This window comes from Mytilus trossulus, chromosome 3 (genome assembly GCF_036588685.1).
Source record: "Mytilus trossulus isolate FHL-02 chromosome 3, PNRI_Mtr1.1.1.hap1, whole genome shotgun sequence".
Lineage (NCBI taxonomy): Eukaryota > Metazoa > Mollusca > Bivalvia > Mytilida > Mytilidae > Mytilus > Mytilus trossulus.
In genome coordinates, this window is record NC_086375.1 from 13,365,769 (window position 1) to 13,381,464 (window position 15,696).

General features: G+C 32.6%; 1 protein-coding gene across 1 annotated transcript in view; it reads right to left on the minus strand.

Moving 5' to 3' along the window:
- Positions 1 to 1,054: 1,054 nt before the first annotated feature.
- The window catches only part of LOC134710190 (uncharacterized), a 44,261-nt gene continuing 29,619 nt past the window's right edge, over positions 1,055 to 15,696 (minus strand). Inside the window, exons 14-20 of the mRNA XM_063570416.1 lie at positions 12,101 to 12,376; positions 10,626 to 10,771; positions 9,157 to 9,224; positions 8,309 to 8,495; positions 7,311 to 7,388; positions 3,521 to 6,563; positions 1,055 to 1,754 (exon numbers count right to left, since the gene is read on the minus strand). Coding sequence (XP_063426486.1) covers positions 1,719 to 1,754; positions 3,521 to 6,563; positions 7,311 to 7,388; positions 8,309 to 8,495; positions 9,157 to 9,224; positions 10,626 to 10,771; positions 12,101 to 12,376 — 3,834 coding nt within the window. The 3' untranslated portion in view covers positions 1,055 to 1,718. The remainder of the gene's footprint in view (positions 1,755 to 3,520; positions 6,564 to 7,310; positions 7,389 to 8,308; positions 8,496 to 9,156; positions 9,225 to 10,625; positions 10,772 to 12,100; positions 12,377 to 15,696) is intronic.

Consider the following 15,696-nt stretch of genomic DNA (forward strand, 5'->3'; position numbering starts at 1 on the left):
CACCGAACAACAAGCTATAATAGTCATTTTGTGACACTTAAGTTTTTGGTGTGGTTCGTGTTGCTATGTCTATAGATTTCTATGTTGTGTTTTGTGTACTAATATTGAGTCTTTTTTTAAAGCCATGTCATTTTTCAATTTGTTTTCGATCTATGAGTTTGAGTGTCCCTCTGGTATCTTTTGCCCCTCTTTAGAAGGCTCTATAAACAATTTACTACTGAAGGATATACTTACCATTCAAAAATCAAAACAAACTTCAGAACAAATTTATTTTCAACAGTAAAATAATACATTTTGTAAAAACAATGGACGATTTTTTTACTCATAATCATAAAATGTAAAACACTACAATGCCTCCTGAAATTAATTATTACATAACTACTGTAGATGTCATTTGTAAAATAGCACTTAAACAAGAGAACTATTGTCTTCCATGCCTTGGATTTCAAATATGATTCTATAAAATCAGTATCTTAACTCAGTATTCATACCTTCATAGATAACCAAGCCTATATTATAAAAATTCCCATAAAATGACTCTAAAACACCACATGGTAAAGTGTTGAGATTACCTCTCCTTTGAACAAATTAGTTAAATTCTATTTTGAAAATCCTGATCAAATAACACAATGCTTAGAATTTTAATTGAGATATCTTCAATTGGAAAATAAAATAACAGAAAATACCCTTGATTCTATACAAAAATGTTTCAACCATACATTTACTTGCACATGTACCCTTTGAAAGATATAACCCTAAATTAACTATTTTTAATAACAAAACATATCAGCACTCGTCATATCAAGTACAACTCATGCATGTCACAAAAAGACAATACTTCTAATAACAGTTTTTTGCATATTCAAGTGTTTGAGGAATAATTCCAAGATTGTTACAAAAAATATATATTTATTCTACTTATTTTGATGCGAACGTCAATTGATTATTTGAAATTTGCATGTACATTGTACTTCAATATTGCACCATTGTTTTGACTAGACATTTTTTCGTTAAATACAGCTGTGGACAAGGTCAATAGAATTTTCTTATTCAATGTTGACCTTGAATTAGTCTTACCTACATCAAACTATAAATTTTACTTTGAGTATTGCTTCAAATCTATCACATAAAGGCTAGATATATGAGTGAACCAAAATGATGCTAACATAAAAATTATAAAAAATGCATCCCTCCATTTGTTTCTCCAGAATTTAAGCAGATTTAAAACGGCAATCAACCAACATGAGGCATTTGCCACAAGCGTGACATTCCTGAGTTTATGAGGAATATTCAAAACATCACACCTGTTTCTTATATCTGAGTATTTTTTCATATGCCCTATATTTTAGATTCCATGTGAAAATGTTAATGAGAATAAGTCATGATAAGAACAGTACAATGATACATATTATTAATATTCAAATCTATTTTTCTCATTTTTGAATTGTCTTGATATACAGTTATAAACAAACTTCACCATAAAGCAAGTAAAATCCTTGTTATCAACCTTTTACCTTTAAAATTGTGCACAATATATTTACACCTAAAAAAAGCATTCAGTAACATTGTACCATTGACCTATAGCACGTTTTCTTGACACAAACACAAAAGAGCACATTCAGTGATCTGCACCTTTTAACTATAGCACCATTTCTTTACAAGTTCGTCACAACGTTTAAATCATTACCCATGGAATTCCACATCCATAACAAGTCTGTTTAAAAGGGTCTAGGATCCAAATCAGAATTTTCCAGCTGAAATTGAAAATCTAGATTTATAGAATGGCAATATAATTTATGCAAATTAAAAACATCATACATCAAGGTTGTGATTCGGTGATATTTTTGTTGTTGGAAAGTTGGAAATTCAGGCTCTATAAATGATTTCATTCTTTGTATATAAATGAACACTCCATTGCAATCAAACTGCAGGCGTGTGGAAATATTTGTTGGCAGCACTTGTCCAAGGGCAAGTAAAACTGTAAATTCTACTCCTCCGTAATTTTTTTTACTTGCCCTGAAAGTCCTAATAAATATTGTCAATTTGAATTATTTTACCGTATAAAGCTTGCATAATTCTTGGCAGTCAAACATGGTTGATTATTTTTGACAACTAAATATGCTGTATTAAAGAGTTTTTCATACCTATCAAACTCAGACTGAGTGACCTTAGCCAAAGCCTTGTCCATTTCCCCAGAAACAGATTTTATTTTATTTGTTTTTCTCAACTGACATGCTTGGGTGTTTTGCTGAAAGTTGATGGGCAGTAAATGTGTCCCTTCTATCTTTCACTTTCCCAAAAAATAAAGTTGACTTTTGATCAACATGTTTTGTACATATTATCATTGACTAAACAAAAATTCAATTTATTTTTCCTTTTTTCTTCCGTAGAGCCATGAGAACTCTGACTGAAATTCTCGCTTCCGTTTCTTTTTCATACTACTTGTCCTTCTCCCCCTGTGTTCTACATTTTCTATTCGACTCGTCACTCTTTTTGCATTGATTGCCCAACAGTTTTATTAAGTATTTATCCATCTTGATACAAAAGGTAAATGGCACTTCAATTAAATGATGGATAAAACATATTCAATGATCCCAGATCAATGGAGAAAGACTCAATGTTTACGAGACCGGGATTCGCATACTTACTTTTTCAATTAGGTTACAGATCTATTTCCAGTGTTATTTAATATTTATTGTCTAGATCATTGATGTTTTGACTTTAATACATGTGTTTATTAACTTGTTTATCATTGGTTTCTTTCACAGAAAATTAAACTTCTTTATAAGTTTTAAAAACAGACATATATTATTGTATGAATTGAACTTGTCAAGTTTAAGTTTTAACTTGTCCACAGGCAACCAAGACAAAAAAAGTTACTTTTCGGGTGATCATATGTATGAGTCGGGCAAGTTAGGCATAGCATTTCCACACCCCTGAAACTACTATTATCCTGGCCATTGCGTTGCTTTTACAATGGATCACAGTTTTATTTTTATTTCATGGTTTCATAATTGTTTGGGGACTTATCATAAAGTGTAACAATTTGATTGTTGTTACCAAAGTTCGTATCTAGCTTTTGTATAGGGGTTCATTGTAATCATAATTTTTAGAGGACTTTTGGTAGATTGTTTGCCTTTTTGTAATTTGTTAAAAGACCTGGTTCTTCTTAACTGGTTGGGAGTTCATGTTGCTAACTAATTATTTTTTTATAGCGTTTTATGTTGGTCAATCTTTAGATTTTTTTCTTTAGTTTGCCTTTTCTGCAATTATCTGATGTGGCATAAAGAATACATTTTTTGGTTAACCTATATAAATTAATAGATTATATTGTATCATCTACCCATTTTTTCAAACTCCTAATAAAGTTGTCATTGTTTTTTATTCATTGTTGAAAATTTTGTTTTGGTGCACTTTTTTTAACAGGAGTCAATTAGATTCTTATATAAGCAAACTGTTGAAAATATCTCATCATGACAATCATACTTGTGTGTGTGCTTTAGATCTAATATCTACTTACCAGAGAACTTGGTTGTTTCCTCAATCCACTTAGCATGTCTTGTACAGCTTGTACCTGGTCTTTCTTCCTTTGGAGGTCATAGGGAGTTTTGCTATAGGATGGAATCTCAGTGCTCTTGCGAGATTCTACAGGCTGAGGGATGTATTTTGGAATCTCAGCCTGGCTACTTCCTGTACGCATCATGCTCTTGCGAGGTTCTACAGGCTGTGGTATATAGTATGGAATCTCAGCCTGGCTTCCTCCTGTACCAATCATGCTCTTGCGAGGTTCTACAGGCTGTGGTATATAGTTTGGAATCTCAGCCTGGTTACTTTCTGTTCCCCTCATGCTTCTCTGATGTTCTACAGGCTGTGGTATATATTTTGGAATCTCAGCCTGGCTCCTTCCTGTACCCATCATGCTCTTGCAAGGTTCTACAGGCTGTGGAATATATTTTGGAATCTCAGACTGGTTACTTCCTGTTCCCCTAACGGTCCTCTGAGGTTCTACAGGCTGTGTGATATATTTTGGAATCTCTGATGGTCTACTTCTTGTTCCCATCATGCCCCTGTGAGGTTCTACAGGCTGTGGGATATAATTTGGAATCTCAGACTGGTTACTTCCTGTTCCAATTATGCTTTTTTGAGGTTCTATAGGCTGTGGGATATATTTTACAGGATCATGAATTAAGGGACGGTTTTGATTACTATGTACTGCTGCAGTAGGAATGATTGAATTTTTGCACTTTATATTAGTAACATTGATGTTCGTGTCACCATTTTTAACATCTACTGAGACAGGTGCTTCAACTTCTGAATTTGGCAAAGGAGGTTGGTATTGCTTAATTGTTTCTTTTTCACAACTCCTATTACTCTGACCATCCCCATTTGGTATACTTTGCCTTAGAAGTGTTGTTGGGTCAACTTGAGGAACATTCATTCCCATCATTCCCCCTGTTGCCATAGCAATATTCATGGCCGCCATCTGCTGTTGTTGTAGAGAATATGCTAGTATTGGTGAAGCAGACATGAGAGGATTTTGTAACATTGGTAATAAGCCTGGTAAAAGTGGCATATTGGCTAATGGCATCATTCCAGTGGCATTGGTATTGCCACTAGATAAAAACTGCAAATAGGCATGAGCAAGATGTGGAGGAAGTCCTAAAGGAAGATTCATTGAGGCAGACGACATGTTTAAACCTGCCATAAGACCTGATAAATCCTGTTGAGAAGTAGTTGGCAATTCTTTACTCGTAGATGAAGGTTGTTTTATTGTTGGTTCTTCATGTTTCAGAGGATGGTTTGCATGTTTGACACTGCTGGGAATGGGAGGACAAATCTTTGAATTCTGTCTGTGTGGAATGTGAGGTAAGCGAGGTAACCGACAAGAAGGTAACTCAACATCTTCTTCCGAGCTTGTTGACAAGTTTTTAAGAACAGGTAGCCTGTGGTCAAAATTTTCATTTACATTTTGTCCTGGAATTGTCGTTTTAGGTTGATCACTTAGTACCTGTTCATTTTTCAATTCAACATTTTGCATCATTGGTTTGGTATTAGATGGTGTTACAACAGCAGAGAGATCTTCTTCCCAACTCTCTCCACTGGTTCCCTGTTTGATTGTCTTTCCAGTACAATCAGACATAATGTTTCTTTGTTTGATCACAGTCTTAACGTCACAGCTTGGAAAGCTTACAGGTTCTTGTTTCTCAAATGAACAGGATATCTCAATATTCTTTTTTTCTTGCAAAGATAAATGAACATTTTTATTAATGACTTTACCATCCCAATTTTCAATGCAAGTTTGTTGTTTTTCAAGTGAATTCTGAACAATTGGATTTGTCTTTTGAATATCTGAGTGTTTACTCATTGACAATTGCTGAGTTTTAACTTCTGATTTCTCTGATGATGTGTCAGAGCAAAAGACATGTGGCTTTGTATTGGCAAATTGTGTTGAATTTTGAATATTAGTTGTAGCTCCAATATTCATATGATTTTGTGGAATTCTTGGAATATCATCTGCTATTCTAATACTACTATTTTCTGATAAAACTGATGGAACTGATTTATTATTAACAGATCCTATGCTCCAGTGTTCCTCAGATGCACTGTTGCCATTATTTATTAACCCACTGCGGTTTTCAGATCTGGAAGAGACCTGTTTGCCATCCATAATGGACTCTCTGTTCCATTGTGTTTCCCAAGTCTGGTTCCTGTTATTTGTACAGATTTCTGTCTTATTTCCTGGTCTGGTAGAGCCACAGCTCCAGTTTTCTGGTGAAGCTTGTTTAATATCATCCACAAAACCTGACACCCAATTTTCATTTAGATCTAATTTTGTCCTTTGCTGTTCCATGTATTCTGGTTTACTTACTGTTTTCATAGGTTTCTGTTTGTATCTTTGTTGTCTAGGGACTGCATCTGTTCTATCATAAAAGGACTGATTTTTGTCAGGAACATTGGCATCATAGTCACCTTTATGACCGACAGAACTTGACCCTATGCCCCATTTGTCATCAGTTACTAAATCCCAATCTTCATCTCCCTTTTGGTGTACTTCATTAGATGTGTTTTTTGTCCATGCATTTGATGTCTGATCTTTCTCAGTTGTATTCACACCTACTGTGGATAATCTATGTGAAAGTGTTTGCTGAATGCATTTATCTCCTGATCCATTTGAAGGTGAAATAATAGGTGACCTTGGTTTCAGACTGCATGATTTCCTTGAAATGCCTTCATCTGTACTTTTTTTGGTTTGCTCTTTAGCATTTTTACTCCATTTAACATATTTTTCAATAGTATTCGGTATTTTAGGTGATATATCCAGCTCCTGAATCTCTTCTGTCCAATCCTCATCATAGTGTACTGGCTTTTCTGTTGGTATTTTAATTTTCAGATTTGGTTGCAAGTTGTTGTAGTTAGTTTCCAATATTTTATTCACCCTTTCAGGTGGATCTGTATATCTGACATCCTGTTTAACAACTTCACTTGATAAATTTGAGGTAACAACTGATGTCCATTTGTTGCTTGGTGGTTTTAAAGGTAAAACATTTTCAGGCTTATGTGTTCTGAAAGTAGAAAAAGAAGAGCATTAGAAAGTTCTGAATGTTTACAAGGAAATACAGTGAATTTACAAAGTATTGCTTGCATATTTTATTGCTGTTATGATGATAGATTTTAATCAAGATCAATTTATAAACAAAATCAATAAACCAAGAGATCTAAATATTTAAGAACGAGTACACAAAATCATATTGAGCCAAGCAGATGTTTTTTGTTTGTTGACTTTCATGATTGTTTAAAATTTATGTCTTGATTGATTAAAAAAAAAATTAATAATTGTGATTGGGTAGTTTTTACTCCTGAATTGTGCTTGTATTTTTTATTTGTATTTACTTGGTGGTTCACATTTTTTGATATGTGGTTGTTGTATTTGACTTGGTGTTCAGATCATTTCTTGGATAAGCTTTTTTTTATGATGATTTGCTAAGCAATAACATTCTGGAAAGAAATAATATTCTAGTCCATTGTATCAAGCTTTTATCAATATTTCTGTATTTTCAAAGAAGTAAAATAACTTTTATTCCCATTTCAATTCAATTCAATTAAAAACTTTATCAAGTCGATATTCATATTTTATTTGCTAATAAAATATTCAAGTTCTGGACACCCCGATAGAATTCACCAAATTGAAAATGGAGATGACAATATTGCCACTAAGCTAAACAATATCCCTGATTTATATCAAAGACATTGTTGGACATTTTGAAAGTTAGTAAAATATACTTCAACATATGTTTTTTATGTTAGTATACCTTTCTTGTTTACTTTCCTCTATCTGTCTTTTAAGCTGATCTGGTATGAATTCTTTGCTTGCCATCTGTTGACGATATCTACAAATAGAAAAAATTTCCAATGAAGTAAGATTATTTGTGTGGATTTTTCTGCCCATCAAAAATTACTTATTTTGAGTAAGTCTATGGCCACCTGTAACAAAATCTTTGTTTGATATCGCCTACCCATGCTTTGTATGGTTGTGTAGGTAGATATGGATATTTTTAAAATTTGAAATGATTTGTTTTCACATTTCACTCCTGGTTTTTAGTGAAGTTCTTGTTGTTTCGTATTTATTATTTATAACTGTTGATATAAATGTCATTTGGTTTTGTGAGTCTTTGTTTACTCCTTGGTTTTGATTGTTATTGTGTTTTTGCCATAATTTTTGTTTGGGTGTGGAGGTGGGCAACATGAATCAACTCAAAAAAAATTTCAGACTTAAAGAAATCATAACCAAACATAGAATGTCAGGAATTCATATGCCTATGCACTGAACCTATATTACTAATCAAAGCTCATATCTAGATCTCTCAATTTGAGAACATGAAATTAGCGATTTTAGATGTTTGTGTTGATACGGCAACAACACCACCAACCAGGAGATTATTTTAACTACTGTAAATTAAGAAATTATTGTGATGTTTTAAATATTGCGAAAAAATGCGACAGGGTTATAATCAGAATAATCCCATTTTAATTTTTTTTATATGAATTGAACGGCATTTTTTCTTTTAAGTGTTCTAAATGAAATATTTAGGGTAAAAACAATCATTTTTTTAAGTTGAAGCGGACAATGTAAAATTTCCGCGAACCTGTATGCTTTATTGAGGTCATAAATAAAACTCTACAGAAACCCATTGTCAATGTCATAAACAAATTGATATACAGTCAGTGACATATGAATATACAGTCAATGCAATTTGACTGCTCATATAGGACAGCTGCAGTATGTATTGCTATAGGACATCAATCATACTTTCTCCTTTCTTCGTCCTGTCTAGCTGTCATTTGACTCATTTCTAAGACTTTCCGTAACATTTCCTCTTCCTCCTCATTAGATGATGGTATGGGTAACCTAGTGGCCTCTTGTTGTCTGAATCTCTCAGCCCAAACATTAGTCGTAGGTGCTGGTGGTGGTGAACTGGCAATCTTCAATACTTTAACTGAAGTAAAATAATTACAATGTCAAACTAGAAGGCTGATTTAATTTACCACATGGTCAAGGCATAGAGAGGTATCAGTACAATTTTTAAACATGTTTACTAATAAATATCAACAAATCAGATATATGTAATAACCTCTTTACATATGGCTGCAATATTCACTCGATATTTCAAGCCAGCTTTCTATCAGAACATTTTGAGGGATGGCAATAACTTTTGTAAAGACAATGAACTACATCATAGTTTACAATATGCATGATATGGTCTCATTGCTTGTTTCAGGTGGGGTTCATGTCTCTCAATCTTTAGTTTTCAATGCAGCATTTCTTGTTGGAAATTATTTTTTCGTAGTTTTACTTTTTGGTCATGGCTTGTTCAGTTATTTTGACTTATGGGTGTTTTTTTGCCCTATTAGTATTTATTTGTTCTCAATTTTTAGAAAGTTATTTAACTAAAGTATTTAGCATTATAAAAGACGGAGACTGTCTAGAATTGAGGACTTGGCCAATGTTTAGACTGGGGCCTTTCACCAATCGTTCGTCCCATTATTTTAGAATTCAATAGGAAGTCATGAACAGAATCTACAATTCTACACTGATACAAATTGTTCTCAAACAAAGTTTAAATATAGACAACATTTGAGATAAATAAATCCAATTACCTGGCTGTGTTGGTTTCTCATACCATTTCATTGTAGGCTGAGGTTGTGAAGATTTCAGTGGTTTTGTCCTGAAATGTTCAAAAATTTAAAATTAACGTTTTTCAACAAAACAGTTCCATAAATACATTCATTAACAAACATTAAATTATTGTCATTTTAATTGTCACTGAATAATGCTTAATAAGATTAAGCTTTCAACTCTTTAGACTTAAATATTTCAAATCTATATGTCTCAATATTCATATCAAATAATTGGTTGGATATTCTAAAATTGTCAGATCTTCACATATTTTGATCATGTTCAACACTAGACTCTACCAAAAAATATCAATAGTTAAACAAGGAGATGTCTGCTTTGGAATGTGCATTTAAATATGGTTATCATAACTTCATCTAAATACTGTAATACTTACACAACAAATGTTATGCCAATTACAAGTTGTTGTTTTTTAAAGGAAAACAACTAAAATCTTAAATGTCTAGTCACCATTTTTAAACAATTATAAGTTTGTAACATAAAGATAATAGGTTTACAAATTTATATTACTTTATTTATTTATTTATTTTCTTTATAGAATTCACTAACAAAATGTTGTGATGACTTGCTATGAGTTGTCTCCCTTATAAATCCTAACATTTGTCCATTTGTTCAATCTTAGAAACAACTTCCTAGACAATGAGAACACTAAATGAACTCATTAAAGGATACCATGCCCTCCACCAAAAGTAAAACACATAAAAAAAAAAAATTACTTGCAGGGTTTAAAAAATTAATTAAAGAAAACAACAAAAACTTTAAAAAGAGTATGCAATTCATATTTACATACCTGCCAACTGTCACTATTTGAGGGGGATTTCCCCCATGAAAGCTACCAAATGTAAATGTGAAGGCCCCCTTGAAGGTTTTTTTTAGGACTTTAAGAGCCCTCTCGCACACAAAACCGCCATGGGCATTTTGAAAAGTTGGCAGGTATGTATTTTCAGATTTCTAATTGGTAAGGACTCACAAATGGTCTTTCAAATGGAAGCAATTATTAAATACTACCATTAAAATTTGTTGGCAAGTGGAGTTTATACAAGGGAATTATGAAACACTTGTCCGTCATTTTAGGCAATCAAAGAAGTTCAGATCAAGATAGAGATACTGCTGTCTTCTGAAATTACACTTGTTTATGATTTTTGATTTTTGGGTGTTTTAATGCCCTTTTTTATACTATTTCGTGGCAGCCAGTTTTTATTGGTGGAGGAAGCTGGAGTGCCTGGAAAAAAACATCAACCTACGATAGGAAAACGGACAACCTTTGTCAATTAAGATTGGAGTCGAGTGCACCCTCAAGAGCAGGGTTCAAACTCACAACCTCAGTGCTGACTGGCTAGTGAGTACAGTAGTAACTACCTAGACCACTCGAACACCAATACCCCTCACTTGTTTTAAATGAGAAAATGTGTAGTAAACAAATTATATTTACTTCTTTTGTTGAATTTCTTTTATTTCTTCTTCGTTTCTCTTTCTTTCCATCTCTTGTTGTTTTCTCAAATGCTCTCTTTTCATCCTTGCAAATTCCACCTCAACAGAATCATCCATCCTTTTTGACAAAGAATTGTCTACCTTGATCTGAGAGAAAAAAAATCAAAATAACTGGGTAAAAGAGTTTGTACAAAAAACAAAATAATTGGTTGATACATTAAGCTTCAATTCAATACAGACTTTAAAATAACCTCAAATTCAAAACAATGTATAGGGACACTGAAGTAATTATTGCCAATATTTGCAACATTAATGAATTGCTGTTTTCCTAATGTTCACTTGAACTATTTTGTGTATACAAAGAAAGTTTTACCAATGATTGAGTAATATTGTTTCACACTATTTTCAGTAATATTGGCTATATGATGGTGGTCAGTTTTTTATTGATGGAGGAAGACAGTGTCAGAATAGAACCAATGACCTTGGGCAGGAAACTTAAGAGTTCTGGTCAATTCAGATTTGAGTTGAATGATCAACCTCAGGGTCAACAGGCTTAAACCACTCACCCACTGAGTATTTTTTAAAAGTTTTAACTTCATGTGGGCAGAACAAACTTACTGTACTAATTCAATGAGCAACTGATTAGTCATAAACTAATGCTATAAAATTGAGAATGGAAATAGGGAATGTGTCAAAGAGACAACAACCTGACCATAGAAAAAACAACAGCAGGTCACCAACAGATGCATCTACAGATCACCTTGACTTAAGAATTATAACTATAATATGAGGCAGGCATTACCTGTAAATGGGGACGAAGTCTGTATGAATTATTTTTCTGTAACTTAAATATTTGTTAAAAAAAGAAACGGAAATATACCGTAACTTTTCCGATTTTGGTTCTGTTGTTAGGGAGTTTAGTTGTGCGTAAGTTATGACGTCATATGAAATGTAAACAAAGAAACGCTTTCATTAGGTAACGTTTTTTCATATAAAAATGAAATTGATATTGCGTTCCTTCCTATTTATAATAGACTGGTAAATATATATTTTACTGAAAGATTCATACAAACAAAACTGGAAAAGGGAAGTACATTGTAGATTTCTGCGCAGGTCCGGGATTTCAAAACATGACAAAAAAAAAAAAAAATTGAATGATTTTGAGTTCATTAGTACAATGAAAAATTCAGGAAATTTTTCTGATTTTTTTTTTTATTGAATTTTCTACTGTTATTGGCGACTTCGTCCCCATATTATTGTTTAAGTACATTTCATCCACTCTCCTCACTACACAGGCAAAAATGGCTCATGCAAATTGAACTGATTTCAAGTGAGTTTCACATAAAACCTTAATTAATTGAGGTGTAATTCATTTTAGTAAAATTTGTCTGTGTTATTCCCTGGAAAGTGGAGGTGGATTGAGGTATATACATCTTCATTAGTAATATCAAAACTTCCATAAAACTTTCCACTGACCTGGTCAGTATTCCGTAATTCCATTAATTCTTTATGTTGTTTCTGTAATTGTTTGTTCTTCTCTTTTATTCTTTCCTCTGTCAGTTGTTTCTCTGTGTGTCTTACAGGCTGGACTTTCATCAACTCGTTATACTGTTTAAGATGGCGCTGTAATAGCTCAGCTTTCTTGTCAGATTTATTTACATTCACAGGAGGTGTCGTTCCAAAGATGGCACTCTGTAGGATACTAGATTTAACATCCTGTTCTCTAGTTTCCCTATCTCCAGCAGGATTACCCTTAAATTACAATTACAGATAAGAATTATAATTTTTTCATTGATAACATTCACTTAGGTAAAAATATATATCATATAATCCATTTTTTTCAAAATTAAAGAACCTTAGTGAGTGTGCTTACATACTCCACGCCCCAAAATTGTCACTGGACAAATAAAATAACACCTTAGATGCCAACCCCCTTTTGCAAAATCAAGGATTTGTATAGTTAGAAGGATTGGAATCTCGTGGGCTTTTGCATAGACTGTAGTATAATATCTTATGCGACACGAGATTTTGTGAGATTACCCGTGATGCATCTGGAAAATGCTAAACGTGCCTTGATTAATGGCGGACATTTTATCACCTAAACAAACTGACAACCGATATGTAAGTATTACAATCCATATTTATCAAATTTTATGCTTAAAATAAGAAGTTTAAAATGGTTCTGGTGTTATTAATAACTTTTACGATCGCAGTAAGAGTACACGGCTCCATAGAATGAATTTGCATAATGACCGAAGTGACCTCACCCTATCCCGCCTATTGGGCGGTCCTAACATCATTTTCTATTTTTATACTCCTTCCTCAAAATACGGAGATGAGTGATAAAATTTACATTTTCTGAAAGATATATGATTTGTTCGTGTATTGAGTAAATTTCGTAGTAATTGATGCATTAGTTTTCCTAATTTTTCCGTTTCTTTGAGCTGATTACAACAAATATGGCGTTCTGGAGCGAAAATGGGGGTGGCTTAGGAAAAATGAATAAAGTTCTTCAATTGGTCTAGATTGATGTTCAAACTAGTTTATAAACGTAAAACATAAGGGATAAAGTGTATAGAAGAAAGCTCAAATCGCTAAATAAGGTAATTGTGATACTTTTCTGTCTTGTAAAATCAATGTGGTTCTCAGATGAATCGCAATTTACCAGGCCTAAATTGGGAGGGGATCCAGTTGTCATAATCAGCTGATACTTCCTTCCTGCTTCAACCGAAGTAAAACCGTTAAACCATGTGTTTTGAAGTAGCCAAATGTTCATCCCAATGCCGGCAAATGACCTCCCTAGTAAATCAAGTTGTCGTTGTGTACAAATGAATGTACTTTTTTACTGACGTTAATACACCAACAGAGCTCATCTGCTAAAATAATGCATAGCCATAGGTAGTGCTGTGTTTGTCTTCATTATAAATTATTACCATCCAGCTTTATTATGCATGGTATTGTTATGGACTCCCTTCATCTCTATCTGTATACCACATACATGTACATATCACATGCATAACAAGTTAAACATTTTGTACAAGACTATATTATTTCTTTCCTTCAACGGCGTCAAATCATACATTAAAAAGGCCTTGCAAGATGTTTTCCTGCAACGGTGTAAAAGAAAAAAATAGAAATAGCCTTGCAAGGTGTCTTCCTTCATAGCCATCAAGCAAACAAATGTTGTACTCTTTTAAACTGGTTATTTATTATATTTTGTAGTGTACTGTATCTTAATTTTATTATCCATTGCCCCGTAAGATAATCGTTGTCTATTATTCAGTTATTTTATATAGATATCTTTAGAAATACCCAAATAGTTCCATTTTTTCCCCTAAATCACTCTATATTAAATTTTCCCATATTTTTTTATTGTTTAATTTCAATATTGTGAAGATATGAAAATATCAATTTGTCGTTTGAACACCAACATGCATGTAATGACAATGTGCTACATAATCAATGATTCATTTAGGTCCTGCATTACCTATTATGATATACATGTATAAGTAAATGTGTATATATATATAGGTTTGTAGTTAAGCAAGCACCATTAATTTAAAGTATGATTTTATATTTTTTTGTATTTATTTTTGTATGTGACATCAAATGATCCTACAATATTGAAAATATATTTTTTTTTTAGAAACATTGCTACATGTAGATAACTCCTGAATTTGCACAAGCTGGCATATATGTAGCATAAACCCATAGATTACAAAACTAACATAAATCTTGCAAATATAATTGTTCGAGCAGAGATATAAAGGTAATATTACTATTGTTAAGACAGATTTTATATTGAAATAATTTAAGCCATATCCTATTGTATTGTAAGTGCCACATGTAACTATATTTCACATTTTTTTCCAGTATTTCCCAAATTGCCCAAACTGGTGAATGTCAAGAAGAAAAGGCCAGGCACAAGAAAAGTCCTCAAAAAAGTCTTAAGCAGTTGACCATTCATGTACTAATCATGTGGACTGACATATGGCATGCCTTCAAATAGAAATACTTGAGTATTGGTACAACTTAATGTGACTATTGACTAGAACGTTCCTCCAAATATCACCTATGGAAAGATATACCAACAGTATTTTATTGGATCATTAAATACAATCTCTTTTAGCAAAACATGGAGAGCTACACTTTGTGTGTAGGGGAATTTGATAGTGACTATAATCGTGAGATAATCACATGCACCTGATACCAGCTGAACTAGATTATATCTATTATTTTAATAAAAAATAAATCATTGAATATTTTAAATTCCTTTACATGCCAGAATCATTTAATATTTGCCTAATCTGCTTGGTGTTGAGGGTATATTGACTATTATCTTTCATGTCACAGACTTTATTTATCCAGTTTTTCATATAAATCTGTGTGATTAATGTCTATGAGGATGTGTAGACTAGTAAGATAAGCAAGGACACATAGGATATGATTGAAATGAGACAACTATCCATCTAATATCAAATGAAGATTTAAAAAACTAGTTGTCTACATGTACAAATGTATAATAGATGAATGAAACCAACAGTCCATACATAAAACATGTAAAAAAAATATAGTTTGTATACCAAATTTAAAGTTAAGACATAAAAGTTTAGAGGTGTGGTATGATTGTCAATCGAATGAGACAGCTCAGTTCACCAAAGTTCAAATGATGTTGATGTCCCGGTAAGCAAGTATTCAATCAATCTTTATTTCTAATCTTGATAGACAGAAGTTATTGTTTTACATGTATTTGTAATTGAGCACTATAAAGTCCATACAAGCCAAAATTGTACAAAAAGTATCTACTTTTAGACATTAAACATTTTTGTCATGTTTACAAAGACATTTATTGATAAATATCTAGTCGCCACTGTTAAGACCTAGCAAGCATTAAAGTTACTAACAGAAAAGTAAGACTTTTATTTTAATTCTTGATGTAATCTGCTGTAACTTACCTCCTATGTACAGTCAGAAAAAGATGAAAGAAGTCTTCTTTGATATATGACATGTCGCTCTTTTCAAGTTAACTTCTGTATTTTACTACATGTGTAATACACCCGTACATATTAACC